At 39.2% G+C, this 16,878-nt stretch overlaps 1 protein-coding gene across 13 annotated transcripts in view; it reads left to right on the top strand.

The window, feature by feature from the left end:
- Positions 1-16,878, top strand: part of trpm3 (transient receptor potential cation channel, subfamily M, member 3) — a 221,555-nt gene that overhangs the window by 120,686 nt on the left and 83,991 nt on the right. For all 13 annotated transcript variants that reach the window (XM_028458380.1, XM_028458383.1, XM_028458377.1 and 10 more), the window contains exons 2-3: positions 13,546-13,625; positions 16,626-16,827. In XM_028458380.1, the coding sequence (XP_028314181.1) occupies positions 13,546-13,625; positions 16,626-16,827 (282 nt within the window). The remainder of the gene's footprint in view (positions 1-13,545; positions 13,626-16,625; positions 16,828-16,878) is intronic.

The following is a 16,878-nucleotide window of genomic DNA, read 5'->3' as shown; positions in this document are numbered from 1 at the left end:
TTTGTTTTGAGCACAGTCGCTGCCATTGGCCGCCAACAACTTCCAGGAACTATTTGAGTGTCGCAACTCTCTCTCTAAACGGTTCTGTGTGCGTGCAGCTACGACGCCCCTCCCCCCTCTCATGTCCTGTCCGTAAATCAATGCAGTTATTGATGACAAATAACCTAAAATCCCAGTTATGTCACTCGGAATCATTGGATTTGAATTGGCCGCCAATAACTTCCGGGAACTATTTGAGTCTCTCAGCTTGTGTGCATGCAGCCGCGTTGACTGCGTTGATTTCAAAATAAAATCATACGTTTTGAAAGGCAATCACCAAATAAGTCCAAAATAATGGATGCACACACTTGGCATGTGTGCAAGCTTTGAAAAAAGTTTCAGCACGAACCAACACTGCGTCAGGGAGATATGCGCTCCACACGCGCACACACACACACACACACACATACGTTCCTTCATTTAATAGACTGATGATATTCTTACAAATGTGTGCAATCACCCATTCATTCCATCATTTTGCTTTATAGTTGTTTTTTCACAGAATTTTGAGCAAAATGTTCTAGTCAGACATAAGGGGGTGCTTGGATTCAAAAGTTAGAGAACTTTGAGCCTAAAAATTTTGAGAACCACTGATCTATTGGATACAGTGACTATTTAATTTCATTCTGTCATAGCGTCATAAAACGCATTTACTGCATTGATAAACTGACATACAAAATGGACCCTACGTTGAACTGTCTTTCTCCTGCATTTCTAATTTCTAAAAGAAAGCCCAGCGTTACACAGGCCATGCGATCATGTTCTGTACATTGTGTGACAATTGGACAGTTTAGTTGTACTTTTCATCTTTTTATGGCATGTTATGCTCCAAATTCACTGTGCAGGGCTCTCCTGGAGTAGGGTGAAATAAAATAAAGACACTTGTCCTGACCCCGGCATACAGAAAAATACTTTGTCAATAATAATACTTTGTCACAAAAATTTGTCTTAAAAATATTTTGTAATAACAATATACAGGTAAGTAAGTAGTGATCCTTCATGGTTTGGACTTAAAATAATCTGCCCTTGAAAAATCTAAAAAAAAATAACAAGCAAACAGATCTTTGAATCTCTCAATTCTTGAAACATTATTAGAAATTTAAACTGAAATAGAAATCTCAAGGCTTACAGAACAGTACATAATCATTAATAAACTAGCAGCACTGTCATCCCATATTCTCTGTGCTTTAATCTGTGCGTTACAGTGAGGTGTTGAGACTGTGGAAGGAAATCCAGGTACCTGCAGATCCAAAAAATGAAAGTTTATACCCTTCAGGCCCTTTGACTTAACACAGTGGTGCCCATACGGTGTGCCTTGAGGCAAGTCAGGGTGTGCCGTGTGATTTTGTGAAAATCGTACATTATTATTTAGGGCCATATAAAATCCACGTTAACAGAATTGCGGACGGAATGATGGAATCAACCAATGAAAACAGAGTCTACTGTTCAACGCGAAAATGGACAAAATTAAACGCCGTCACCGTGAGGCAAGGAACGTTTTTTTTTTTATGGGGAAATGTTTCTGGGGACCTCTTATTCAGTTCACCGCCCTCCCTCCTATCCTGGCCACATTAAACACTTGTCTCAGTCCACTCCACTGAAACTTAGCCATTACAATATGAAACACTGAGGACTCTGATTTATTGCATCAAGGGATATAGATTTTTTCAATTAGATTTAATATAAATCAAGTGCACTGCATTCCAATGCTAAATGAAATCGAAATACACCTTTAGGCGGGTTTTAGTGTCCACAGGCAAAGCTGCGTAATAGCAGCAATCCATAACTTCTCTGCCAGTCACTCCATCAATTGCATTGGAACCTGATTTAAGACATTACACTATAGGATGTCTGAAATCCCATTTCAGCACAGATCCATTCAAGGCTATATGGATTTAATGTGTCACATACAGGAAACGGATAGTCACAGGTTTTGTGACCAATGCTGTAGAAGATGATAAAATAACTTGATAGAAGCCCTAAAATTGGATCTTGTGTGTGTGTGTGTGTGTGTTTTTTATAAGTAAAATACTGCTAATTTTATTTTGTTGTTTTTAAAAAAGTAGTATACAAGTCTTCCAATGTGTGAAAGAAAGAGAGCAGAGTTACCGGAATACCAGGAACTTAAATACATAATGTGGAAGGAGAACACTGCGAGCTTCAAACAGTTGTAATTTTTGTACTGTCTGGAATTTAACAAAGATTAAGTATTAATTTAGTTGTTTTTATAGTTTTAATTAAGCAACATTGTAAATATGATGTAACTTTTGGTAATGCACGATGAGCCAGCTTATCAGTGTTGAGTTTTTTCTTTGCTCCATAATACTCCGAGAAGAATAGAAAATTGAAATGATGCTTCCTTTTGATTTTAGATTTTAATTTAGCAGCTTGGAGAGTGAAAAGTTGGATTTGCTTTCATTGGATTATAGTGTAATCCTTAACGTGAGTCGAGGTAAATTGTGAATCAGGCTGGAGAAATTTGGGGCAAACACATGAGGAGAAAACCTATTAAAATAATTGATTATTGTGACTTTTTGTCTGCAAGATTTCAGATAATTAAATGCTGAGTAATCACTAAAACTGGTTCTCAGTTACTGAAACAAAGTTTTAGGTAGATTTGTCATCAGTTTAGCTCCTCCACAAGGTTTAATGTGAAGGCAAGCGTCATGTAAACAGCAGAACCTTGTGTACGCAAACCTGAGTGTGTGGATTTGTGTGTGGCTGTGTAGGACCAGCGTGGGAACACTGCTGTATGTGCACAGAGGAACATTATTTTAACCTGTTTTGCATGACATTTCATTGGTGAATGGAGCGATGTCTGATGTATATCAGTCCTACACAAGGTGCCAAAGCTGAACCAGTGACAGCTCAGCCTCCGCAGAGGCTTTGTAAAGGATTTGTTCATTTATTTTAATATTTTATTTATTGCTTTAAGCATGCAGACAACTGAGGCCAATAAATGTCATATTCATGTGTGTCTCTAGGGTCTCTGCCTAGGATTGAGCTGCGCGCACATGGCAGGAGAGAGGGGGACGGGGGTGCAACGGGCTCAGGCTCGCCAGTCGGACTAGTCTGAATGTAAAGAATTGTCTTGATGAAATAACAGGGATTTATGCTTTTAGACCGTGGATAAGTAACATTTCATTTAAACCATCATTTTCAGTTTTTGAGAATTTAATTCAACCCTCAGCCTGAGTCCGCTCCAACGGAAGCGCTGTTCACTTCCTCCGTTATTCTCTTCCACAGAGCGTTTAAATGAGCTCCTTAAATTCCAGTTTTCACACGACCAAAAAGCATCTTTGTTTTTCTTCACCTCAACTGCGAGAATGTTGATTTTCATCTCGAAAACGTTAATTTTCTTGCAAATGTTTGTTTTACTTCAGTGGGCGGGGTCTCCGAACCTGGATTATTTGAGGGCTTAACATGATGATCAAATTCATCTGCCGCATCTATCAACACCCGATCATTGATACCCAGGGATTGGTCATCCAAGATGGCCTCATCTACAGATGGTGGAGACGCTGCTCCTCAGCTGCCGTCAGATGGTCAACACCTTAAAGCGTATATTGTGTTAACTTAAAGGAGACAGGGTCTCGTCTGTAATGGTCGCACTCACAGACCAGTAAGTGCGTCCAATACAAGACAAAGTCTCGTCTGTAGTGGTAGCATTTCAGACCATGGCAGACGCCGCAAGATGGTGGACATTAACCTAACCACTAGGAACAAAGCCCAAAACCATGCAGGCAGACTTGCTAATAGTGTGTCATGTTTTTCTGCAGTCTGTGCCTTCTCCTCTCCCTTCTCTCTCTTTTCTGTTTTCTGTGTCTTGAAGCTGGACCTGGCAGTTTCACGGCTCAACTAGTCTGAGACGCTCAGATGTTCTATCTCTCTATCCTGTTCTGTTTGTCATTCTGTCCACTAACTCCAACCAGTCACAGCAGATGGCTGCCACCTCTGAACCTGATTCTGCTGGAGATTTCTTTCTGTTAAAAGGGAGTTTTTTTCTTCCCATTGTTGCTAAATACTTGTTCATGTGGATCTTGTCGGGTTTTTTCTTTCTTACTTGAACTTTATATTTTGTTAAGCGCATTGAGATGACTTTGTTGTAATTTGCGCTATATAAATAAAGTTGAATTTAATTGAATTGATATGAATGTTTCATAATGTGCACTCAGATTTGCACCCATTTTCACGCAAGGTTGAAAAAATGAGGGCCACTATGTGTATTAGCGTCTAAAGAAGATGAAACCTTAGGTGAACAATTTTAGTCATTGTAGTCCTCAATGGACCACAAGAAGAAAACACAAGAAACTTTTCCACTTAACCCTTGATATCAACATAAAAACAAACACCTTTCTTTAAAACAATATATATCATATCTCGCCATTTTAATGTTTTAACCCAGTCACAAATCTTTACGCCTCAATATGAATATAAATTTCATCAGTGCATTAAAAGCATCCTGATGAAATACAATAAGTACAAGTAGTTATTTTAGTAGATGACGGCTCCTACGTAAGAGCTCTCTTCAAATCCATTAGACGTGTCTGCGAAAAAGTTGTTCATTGTAAGAGTGAATGTTGATTTTGTCAGCAGCTGCTGCCGTTCTTTTCTGGTATATACTGGAATCATAAAAAATTGCCTTTTTACATATTCATAAAATGTCTGATGCAAAATTGGCACACGCTCAGTATAGGCAGGTGGGAATGACATTAAACTTTATGTGCAGTAACGTACTGTATTCTGACACTTACATAATAAGAAAATTGGGTTGCTGAATTAGCATTATTATTGATAATGTGTTGCTTAGTGAGATTAAACATACTGTCCTCAACAGTTTTAAGAGGTTTAACTGTATAGGTTATTAATACTTTGACTTAAAAGGTGTATATTTTTGTATTTTTTGTTTTTATTTAATGTTTACACTGTTAGAGAGCACAGTTCACCAAGTCAGATTCCTCGTGTATATAACATACATGGCCATTAAAGTTGATTTTGATTCTGAGTCTGATTCAATTTGATTCTGATTTAATTTGACATTCTTAACGTCAGCACTGAAAGGCCCTAATTTTATATCTCAGACTTATGTATAAAACCAAATAAGTCACTGTAAATAAATATTGCGTTCCTAAATAATGGCTAATTCATCTTTGTGTCGTGCTGCAACAGTATTTTTATTAAAGCATCAAACATTGTTTTTGTAGTAAAACTAAAAACCGTGAAGTGTTGAGCTTTCCGATGTTAGTGGTAGCTAAACAAAGGAAGAATGAACATTAAACATCTGTCATTATAAACAATTCAACCTATTGCTGCTGCCTCTGGACTAGCAACACCTGGTGTGTGCCTGATGAGTGAATGTGCATGTGTACAGTATGTTAAACATCTTTGGTTGTAATGATACACAAAATCCTATCCTGTAGGCTTTTTACTTGTTGCCTATGTATGTGTTTGACTGGGTTTAACTATGAATGTACTATTATGTGTTTACTGCTAGACTTCATTTAGTTTAGTTTTGATCACAGTCTTTGTGTCCTGTTTTCTTGCTGCTCCTGATAATTAAACCTTGTTTCCGTTACCTACAGGTCTGTAAATCCCCATTGATCAAAAACAGGGTGAGCTTTCAAATCACCTTAGAATTGTATAAAATAAGGTGCAATGGGTAAATCTCAGATATGTGTGTCCATGTGACATTAATGTGCAAATAGGAAGTTGCTCCATCTAATAGGATCTCTTGCCAATTCTGAGTGTCCCTTCAGACTGGATTTCTAAGTAAAAAGCAGCTGAGGGAGAAGACGCATAGGGTACCTTCTAATTTGTTGCTAAAGCAGGCGACACCCAATTAAAGCTCCCCATGCACTGCTTAAGAAAAAAAAAAAAGTTTGTGTTCAATATTTCGAGTGTCAGACTTCACCAATAATACAGTTTAAATAGAAATACTAATCCTGTCTCGTAAAGACCATTTCAATGAACGAATTGATTTCGACAGTCTTCAGGAAAAAATTAAATAAAACTGAAAAACCAACACTCAAGTGTCCAACTAATCAGCCCAAAGGGTGTAGGTGGAAGCAAAAGCTGAATTATACCCACCCCATTACAAAAAACTAAAAAATTAGTAAACTAATATCACTATTTTTACAATACAAATTCAATACATATTCTACACAATAGTGTGTCAAAAATGTGATTTTTTTTTAATATAAACTATACAGTGTATACATACACATCAAACCTATATACATATATGTGCACACATATACACACACATACATACATACACATACGTAATGACATGATACATGATATTAATATTTAATATACACTACCATACAAATTGCATCGATTGAATTTTAAATAATCCAAAATATAGAGTGGTAATAATTAAATTCATAATTTACTCTCACAATATACATCTTTTATTATGTTAATTGAGTAATAATTAATATATATTTTATACGATTATATACATATTATATATTATTGCTTTTCTTGGTAAAATTGTTGCTCTTCTTTCATATACTTACAAACAATATATGATTTAAACTGGTTTATGTTGCTACTTTGTTTTATTTCATCCACTGGCAGTTCCATAAGTTCTACATTGATATTTTGTATGCAGCCTTTCTATTTGGGTCGATCAACAAACAAACAAACAAACTATGACTATGACCGTGGCTCAGGTGGTAGTGGGTCGTCTTCTGATCGAGAGGTTGGGGGTTCGATCCCAGTATCTGACTATGTGTCGAAGTGTCCTTGGGCAAGACACTGAACCCTAAGTTGCTCCCAGTGGTCGACTAGCGCCTTGCATGGCAGTCCTGTCCCACTGGTGTGTGAATGTGAGAGTGAATGGGTGAATGAGCTGATGTGTAAAGCGCTTTGGGACTGCTTCAGTGTGGTGATAAAGCGCTATATAAAATCAAGTCCATTTACCATTTGTTTTTACCCATGTTAATCAGGTTCAACGTAGGTTGAGGCTAATAGGATTTTTGGACAAAAAGCAACATATTGTAAATGTTGTAAATGTGCAAAGGTTTGAAACTGCTGTCAGACTTTGAATTCACATCAGGATAATATAATGAAGGACTGTTCAATTAAATTTACGCTTAATTGATCACAACTCAGGTCAATCATCTGGGTTGGCACTTAAACTATCCAATCAGTTTCTAGATGTGGCCAAAGCTGTGCTGAAGCTCCACCCCTTTTTATAGAATGGGGGTCGACACAGCTAACATTCAACACACACACACACACACACACACACACACACACACACACACACACACACACACACACACACACACACACACACACACACACACACACACACACACACACACACACACACACACACACACACACACACACACACTCTTCCAGTCCTACTAGTCCCAGACTTGGTCAGTCGCTGGCAGCTTAGACTCTGATCAGGTTGACTTAGAGCTGTTTAGTTTTTACGTTGGATTATGTCTCTTACACTACAAAGAGTAAAGAGTGTAAAGGAAAAGCCACCACAGTGCTGCTCCTCTACACACTCAGGTAAGTAAAGAAAGGCGTATTTTCAGACAAACCTTCAATAACCTCAAGAATGGATCAGGACTGCTCATGTTTGATTGAGTTGGACAAAGTAAACATTAAAACATCATCAAGATCTTCACATGCGATTTGCTTTGGTTACTTTGGAACACATAGCATTCACTAAAAATTCCTTTGAAAAAGCTTATTCAGAATGTAACAATAATCTACAATAATATACAGTAGTCCATATATACCTGCTGGTTTAAAAGGGCTGAATGCGTGTCATACATCAGAATCAGAATCAACTTTACTGACCAAGAGTGTATGAATACACACGAGGAATTTGTCTTGGTGACCTGTGCTCTCTCAGATAGTGTAACATTAAATAACAATCAACTAGAATAAAGAAAAATAAATAATAAAAAAAGAAGTATAAACTTATATATAAGAGTAGTTAGACTAATATGTGCAAACTAAATAAAATAACAAGTTAATAATAATAATAATAATAATAATAATAATAATAACGAAATAAAATAAAAATACAAAAATACAATAATAATAATAATAAGATAATAGTGCAGTAGTGCATAATTGTACATTATTGTTTTGTTATACTTCAGTATGTTTCACTTTGATATTTGCTGAGCAAAACTAAGTGCCTTTGTGATTGGTTTTTCCACTTCGTTGTTGTTTAAAATTAAACATTAGGACTTGCAACGCTGTCTATCGCCAGTGTAAAATCAATTCGTGAACAACGGGTGTTCTGTGCAACCATTCCTAATCGAGGGAAAAGCAAATGAAAAGGAATGAATGAATATATCAAAAGGTGAAGCTGGATAACAGGAGAGGTAATCCAGCGGTATTTAACATTAAATCATACTTGGTTGTATTTTCCATGGCCTTACATGTTGCTGCTCACCTGTATGATAATATAAAAGCTGAGTCACCTTTGCTTCTTAAAAGCATGAAAGAGCGAAAAAATAGGATCAGAACAGATAGAGAGCAGAGAGATTAAAGCTGTTGATTGGATATGGTTCTCAATTCAGCATCCTGCCACGGCCAATAACAAAGAGGAGACACAATAGGGGCACGAGGGGAACGGAGGACAGCGAGGAGAGGGTAGTTGAGGTGGTGCAGGCTGATCGTAATGGAGTCAAAAGCCCAACAGACTGTCAGTGGCTTGCCATTTGCTATCGCAAATAAACACACACACAGAAAAGCACCCCCCTGTTTTGCCAGATAGTTTGTATGTTTGTGTGAGTGGTTGTGACTGTGCTCCGGTGATAAATCTTAATTACACAAAGGAGTGCAAGCGAGTGCGTGTTGCCATCTCATCATGCCATGTCATATCTCATAAGCAACATCTAAGTGAGTGAGAAGAAGTACCCGAGAGATGCAAAAAAAAAAACAGGTTGTGAAAGGAAGTATGCGCTCCATTCAGAATGAAAAATATGGACAGGGTAGACAAGCTGATGGTTTGAAAAGAAAAGGACAATACTCACTTCTAGAAGTTTTACAACAGACATTAAAGTGGATTTTTGGTTGCTTGAGGGCATCTTTTAAAAGGTCTCTCCATATTTATGAAACCTTCTTCGCAGTTGACATCGAATCGGCCTATTTTATCTCTCAGGCGGATGAATACATAGCTACAGTCTGTCAGAGTAAGAATGGGGCTGGGGGCGTTGTGGCCCCGCTGAGTTGCTGTGGCCAGGGTAATCTGTATTAGCAGCCCTTTCAGCCCCCCAGAGTAATGGTTAATCGTGGGAAGTATGGTGGTAGGGTAAGTGTGTCCGTGTGCAGTTCTGGCCTGATTTTTGATGATTGCAGTTGGCTTTGGCATGCCTCGGTGTGACGGGGCCAGTCAGGCGGATGGGGCGTGTGTTTTTGTAGCCATGACAGCGGGGAAAGCCCTGTAAAAGCAGATCACTGCACTGCTGGCTGGGAGGGAAGCTGGAGCAGCTCTCCCAGAGTGTGAAGCAGAGACAGGCTCCGTCCCTTTGTTTTCATGTTTTTATAGTAGATAGTGTCCTGTCTGCCATCGGTTTGGGAGTCTGGCTCGTGTGTCCCATGTTTAAAATTGGGTCGGTAGAATAATCACAAAACCTCACTCAGACACCTACTGAAAAAGGTCGAGTTGACTTTAGATGCTTTACAAATTGCTCATATTAAAGTGTCAAGTAAAACTGAATCAAATATTAATTAACAGCAATTTTTAGGTAAAAATCTTCCATATTCCCCCTTGTGACTTTTGTACCTCCATTAAGGCTACCTTCACAACAGTCCTGTATGGTCTGTGCTAAACCAAGCAGAGGGCATTGCGGAAACACTCCTATTCTTATCAGTTTACTTTCAATTGAACTTAAAACCCTCCACAAGACTGTACAACAACTGTTTGATCAAACCAGAGACAGTTCAAACCAATGCACTGTGTAGGTAGATATGGTTCAGTTTTACGCTTTTTGTCTCAAATAAAGAAGGCAGCTGTAGTAATGCTGTAAGAAAAAGACAATCAACTAAGTCTTAGCTTTGTCTGTACAATGGAGGGAACATTTCTGAACAGTAGATTGAAGTGATGTGATGCAAACAGAAGTTACCCAGGGCCATGCATCTGTAAAAGGGTTCAGGTATTAGACTTGCAAATATGGTACCATAACAATAATAACTCAGGATTTCCATGACTACCTGTCAGCATTGAGCTGTGTTACCATGATTACCTGTCAACATCATCACAAGTTCCACAGTGTGGATGTGTAATGATGGGATATATATATATATATATATATATATATATATATATATATATTTTTTTTTTTCATTTGGTAGCCATTCACCTGTTCCTTGTCCCATTTATCCTGAAAATTCCTAACTTTTCAAGTGATCTACTAACAGGCAGACACTTCACTCCGCTTCTGCACTTCACTCTTGGCAGAAGTAATAATAATGCATTGGATTTTATATAACGCTTTATTATAGACACTCAAAGCGCTTTACAAGGCATTATTATTCACTCCATACACAATGGTGGTAAGCTACTATTGTAGCCACACCTGCCCTGGGTTAGACTGACAGAAGCGGGGCTGCCATAGTGCGCTATCGGTCCCTCCAACCACCCCCAATACTCACTCACACACCACACTAATACTAGACAATGTGGGTAAAGTGCTTTGCCCTAGGATACGATGACAATGACTTGGCTAGGGCGGGATTCAAACCTCCAACCCTTTGGCTATTGGACGACCCACTCTACTACTGAGCCACACTTGCCCGCGAAAATGATCACTGGCATTGCCAAGCAAAATGACTTGATGCCCAGGGATATACCCCTGTTCTGAAAACAAAACAAACCAAATTAAGGCATTGCAGCAAGGTGTTTGCATTACTATACCAGATGCTAATGTAATCATGGCCCATCATTATTCCTCTGGATATTGCCATAAACTGCTTAAACTGCTCAAACTCGGAAACCATTCCATACTGCCACAAACTATCTTGGTTTGTGTGTATATCTTAAACCATTATGATTTAAATTGCTATGTCAGCAAGGAAATATGAAGATTGTAGATAGCCTACAGGTATCACTTTTACCCAAAAGAAGTTTTGTCTTAATGATGCAGAATATTACATTTTAAAACCCACTTTACAACCCACCACTTGGTCTTTTTACTCTCTCAATAAAGAATATGTGCATAATTTTGCTTTTTAAGTGCACTCCTTTTTTAGCTGCATATTGAGCAGGAAAAAAAAGACTGCATCTTAAATAACAAAAAAAAAGCTTCTTTATCGCTACTACCCATCTCCCAAATGAGTCATTTGAGAGTTGCTAATCTGTGTTTGAATAATTTATTTTTTAAATTCAATTCAATTAAATGTACAGATAACTTTGTATTCAATCTCCTCCTTTGGCCAGTTTGATAGAGGAAGTGGCTGGGGAAGTTTGGACTAAAAAACAGCACAGAGGTACTAATCATTCCAGCTCACAGACTAGCACTGAGCACAAGAACAATAGAGGCCAGGCTCTACTACAGCAGGTCACATCCAAGGTGCCTCTGAGACAGTCCAGCACATAGTGGCTGGTTGTAAGATGCAGGCAGGATCTGCTTACATGGAGAAGGCTGGGATAGTGTAAGGAACATCTGTACCCAGTATGAACGGGAAGCTTACAAATCCTGATGGGACAACAGGGCTAACAACCGGTCATGGTGATGGTTTACATACACCAGCAGAGGGCCGTGATCAATGATGTAATGCTACCAGTAGACTGCAACATTAGGAAGAAGGAACACAAGAAGGTGAAAAGTCTCAAGGGTTCAATGAACAACTGGAGCAGATGTGGAGGCTCAAAGCCCTCGTGGTCCCTGTGGTAGTAGGAGAACTCAAGGCAGTGAACCCCACACTGGGATAGTGGCTCAAACAGATTCTAGGAACCACATCTGAAGCCTCAGTCCATAAGTGCGCAGTGCTACACAACACAGAACCCTGAAACTCTTATAAGTGACCTAACAGCGTATAGCAGATGCCACCATAAACAGCATGTTTTTTTTCTAAGTGTTGTAGTGGCTTTCAGTATTTCAACTTGTGACATTTCATTGCCTGTTAACCATCCTCCTCTTGTGTACTGTAAAATGCAACAGTATTACTTACAGGTCACTATATTCTGTGCAGGGAACTATTGAGCATCATTTTAACCTTCATAGTTGCTGGAAAAATTCACATTGTCAGAGTAACCAGCATAATTTTGGATTGTGCTTGCTTAAAATAAATAGCGGACATTGCCCATGACGTACATTTTCATTGTAGTCATTTAAAGTGTTTTTTGCCTCTCGGATGAGGTTCCTGCTTACTTGTTTGCACGTAAAGGTCATGTCATGAGTCTGCTTATTTAGTCTTGGTATACCTCCTTATTCACTCCCTGTTCCTTGATTTTGCCTGTTCCTGTCCATGTTTTCCTGCCTGCCCAGTTTTCCTGCTCTCCACAGCTGCTCCTCATTCCCTCGTGAAGTTGGAGGAGGTTATATATACTCCCTCTGTTCAGTCAGTCTCTTGCTAGATGGTCAACCTGTGAAGAGAGACTTTCAAGCTCTTAGAAATTATGGAGAGTTCCTGATTTTGGTTGTAAAGTGTGGAATCTGTGTTCTTTGTTAATAAACAAATCCGACTGGGGAATATTTCAGTTATCCTCCTTGTTTAGTGTGGGGCCCGTTTATTCAATCTTATTTAGATATTTCAGTTTCTTTCTACTCCTTCCTGCGTTGCATTTGAGTTCTTCTGTATACCTGCGATAGGTCATGCATGTACAGTATGTAGTTGGAAGAAAATCCTGTGTCGGATCTCTCAGCTCATTCTGGTGGGTTTTGCAGCAGGATAATTGGCTCCAGTCAGTTGTGTTGTCACTCAAACCCTCCAAACTAATAACTGCAGAGCTTTGTCATTTTGAAAATGCACCATTCCAGCAGCAACATGTGACACGAACCTGTGGATTTATCACCTCAAACTCCCAAATAAATGCAAGCACATATATATTAATATATTCACACTACCTGTGGGCTACACATGCAGGCACGTCAGAAGTAGATCGTGACATACTTTATAACCTCAGTGGATCTCAGCTATTCATTGCACGTGAAACAGGCTCCAGTAATTGAATAACATGGAACATATCTTATAGATTGTCTTTGCTAATTATGTCTGAGAGAATGTGTATCTAATTTGTTTATACTGTGTGGCTGCCTCTGCATCATAATAGTTGCAAAAAGACTATGATGAAGTCCTTTCACTGCTTTCTTTCGTGCAGCTTTATGCAAAGCATGAGTGGAACACCCAGCACTCTGTTTTAGTACCTGCCATAAATGAGCTCTGGAAACTCCTTCAGCACTTATTTCCCCAAGACTAGAGGGTGTTTCTGCTGTCTCTCTGCCACCACTTATCCACGCTCACAGCATGATTCCATTTTGAACACAAACTCACCAATGTCCTCTGTGTTCTTCTCCACAGGCTCAGAAATCGTGGATAGAAAGGGCATTCAGCAAGAGAGAATGTGTTCATATCATAGTGAGCGCCAAAGACCCCCATAGGTAAGTAACATTATGGAAACTGCTTTGAGTATAGCACATGTCTGCTTTCCAGCCTAACCATTCATATTTGTTTAAAAATGTGATAAAATGGAGGAACTGTTGATAAATTAAAGTTTCTGTGTTCATTTTACAAACTATACAAACCTAATGTTAAAAGACTTTTCACCCAATGTCTTCCAACATGCCCTAGAGCAAAAGTCCACAGCCACCAGGTCAAAGATGGTGAAGATGATTTGCCACTTGTCAGCTGAAAAACGACCACCTTTCACCCTGGTTATTACTAGACTACAATTTCATTTAACAGAGACATTTGTATTCAGCACGAGCAGTTAAAATTATGAGACCTGCTCACATCCCACAGTAGTGATGGCTGAGTTTGAATTAGAACCTGTGACCCTCCGATTACCAGTTTGCTTCCTTCACTGTTACGCCAATACCCCCCGCGAACTGGTAATAGGGTTTATTATGAAGAGTGGGGAATAATAACAATTCTGAAATGAAACTGCTCAATAATGTTTAGTATAACCAGAGTTGGACTCTTCATCTCTTATCTAATCTTTAAATTCAGACAATCATCGATTACAATAATCAGAGTAATTAAAGATTTGAATAAAAATACACATGAACAACAACCAATAAGTGATTAACAAGGATATATGCTGTTAAGGATAATAGACAAAATAAAGCGGATTGTATCTGAGCATGTGTGTAATCAATGTATGAAAATTTTATTTAACGTTCAGTTGTAAATTTTACAATCTCTGCTACCTTGTGTGATGCGAAGGAGGGGGACCGTTGTTGGTCCCTTCTGAGTCCAGTTGGCAGAGTTGGTACAGACCAGGTTGCAGGGAAGTGAACTCTTCAAGTGCAACTCAAAGGTTTCCAGCTCCTGTCACTCTGGTGATCAAAGACCAAATGTGAATAACTCACTCCAAGCAGCTGTGTACTTAGTCTAAATGTAATATAATTTATGATATTAATTTAAATTAGTGTGGTGACTTTGTGGTTAGTACTTTGGCTAACAGCTATAAAGGATCATGTTTGACCTCTAAGGTGTACTATGAACCTTCGAATGGCTTTAGATGTTCCAAAAATTGGTCCAGTCATTGATTTTACCTTTACTAAGCACTGGTAACTCTGTCTCAACCTTTTACTCTGAGATCCAGACCTTGTGTGGGGTTTGCATGTTTCTCTTGGGCTTGTGTGGGTCTGTCTGAGTAGTACTCAGTGAGAACTCCTGTTTTCTCCTAAAGTAAAAAAAAAAAAAAAATGCATACTAATAAAGTGGATGAGTGAGTGTAATCCATGTTCATGTGTTGGACCTGCGAGAGCATGGTGTCCTGTGTGGGGTGTATCCCCACTTTAATCAGAATCAGAAATGTTTTTAATGGCCATGTAGAGTTTTAAGGACAGTACAAGGAATTTGTCTTGGTAGTTGGTGCACAAAACAAACTACAAAAAAAAATAAAAAAACAAAGAACAACCCAGCAACAATAATAATAATAATAATAATAATAATAATAATAATGATAAATATAAAGGATGAGGGATAAATAAAGGATAGATAGAGAATAAAGGATAAATATAAATATATATATATATATATACAGTGCAGCAGATAATGTTGTCATGGAGGTGGTGATCGGGTGGGGGTGAGGGGTTCAGTGGGTGACTTGGGGTATGTTCATGTGGATGGTGGCAGAGGGAAAGAAGCTGTTTTAAACCTGATAGGGTAGGCCTCATCAGAGACCAGGTACAGAGTGTCTGCTGGGGCCTAGTTCAGTCAGCATTGTAGTGGCCATACCAGCCTGTCATTACCCAATTGTGTTAGGTCTCGGAAGCTAAGCAGGTCTGGGCCTGATTAGTAGTTGGATGGGAGACCACTGATAATTCCAGGTGCCACAGTGGTATCTGTCATTGTGTTCTTGGGCAAGGCACTTCACCCACATTGCCTAGTATGAATGTTGTATGCGTGAGTGTTGGCGGTGGTCGGAGGGGCTGATGGTGCACTGTGGCAGCCTTGCTTCCGTCAGTCTGTGGCTGCAAAAGTAGCTTACCACCACTAAGTGTGGAGTGAGAGAAAAATGTCTTAATTCTGTAAAGCGCTTTGAGTGTCGATGATAAAGTGCTATATAAAATCCAATGCATTATTATTATTGTACCAAATAGACAGGGTGGAAGCAGGACATATAGTTAAGGATCAGTGGGAGGAGGCTGGATGTAGAAGATGATGAAGCATCATCAGAACCTTAAGTTCTTCCTGAGAACCACACCAGTCACACTAACATATACTGACACCAGAAACACCTCTTTATTTTGTTAGGTAAACAAAACTTACGAAACCATTTGAGTTTATGGAGAAGTCAAGTGCAGGAAGAGGATAAAAAGGGAATGGGAAATTTTCTGTGAGATCAAATCAGCTTTTTCCTTTTAGTCTAAAATACTCCCTTCCGCTGATGCAGAAAGAGGAGGAAGCCAAAGTACCCTCAGTAAAAGATGATGGAAACATGAAGTGATAATCAAAGCCTTCTGACTCCCTTTCCTCCTGGGGCTCCAACTCCTCACCAGAAGGTTAAAATGTAGAATATAAAAGCTGCGCTCTGCAGATTTGAATAGGCTTGTGATAGCATAGGAATAATGCAATTCATAGCTGTCAATCTGCAAACTTGTGTAGCATTGAGGGAATAGTTGAGGAGGACCATGGGAGAGAACCAGATACGGAAGGAAAAAAAATCAAGTTACAAAACCTCCCCACCCAATCACTAGATGAAAGTCAGATGACAAGCTGTCAGTGCACCTACGTCCACCCCTTCCAGCTGACCACATGACTGTAGCAGCCTCTTCTCCTTCTGTCACATACAATTTGCCTCTTTTTTGCCTCCTCACTAGATCACTTCCTCTGCTTTAGAGTCAGGCTTCCCAACATTTTACAGTATTTTTTGTTAAAGTGTGTAAAACTAACCAGCTGTTGATCCACTCTTGTTTCATCCTTGGGTTAAGGTGCTGTTGTGGTCGTCTGGTAGGCCAACATGTGGGTTTGCCGCCGGGGATTTCATCTAGTCAGAATGATAAGGCAGAGCGTCTGGCCAAGAATGACAGCTTGTCAGAGAAGTGGTCAATCAGCAAGCACACACAGCTCAGCCCTACCGATGCCTTCGGCACCATTGAGTTCCAGGGAGGAGGGCACTCCAACAAAGCCATGGTGAATAACTTCTTATTACTTTGCTTTAACCCTTACAGTATGTAGGTCTCT

This window comes from Gouania willdenowi, chromosome 9 (genome assembly GCF_900634775.1).
Source record: "Gouania willdenowi chromosome 9, fGouWil2.1, whole genome shotgun sequence".
NCBI lineage: Eukaryota > Metazoa > Chordata > Actinopteri > Blenniiformes > Gobiesocidae > Gouania > Gouania willdenowi.
This window is presented reverse-complemented; position numbering and strand designations above follow the sequence as displayed.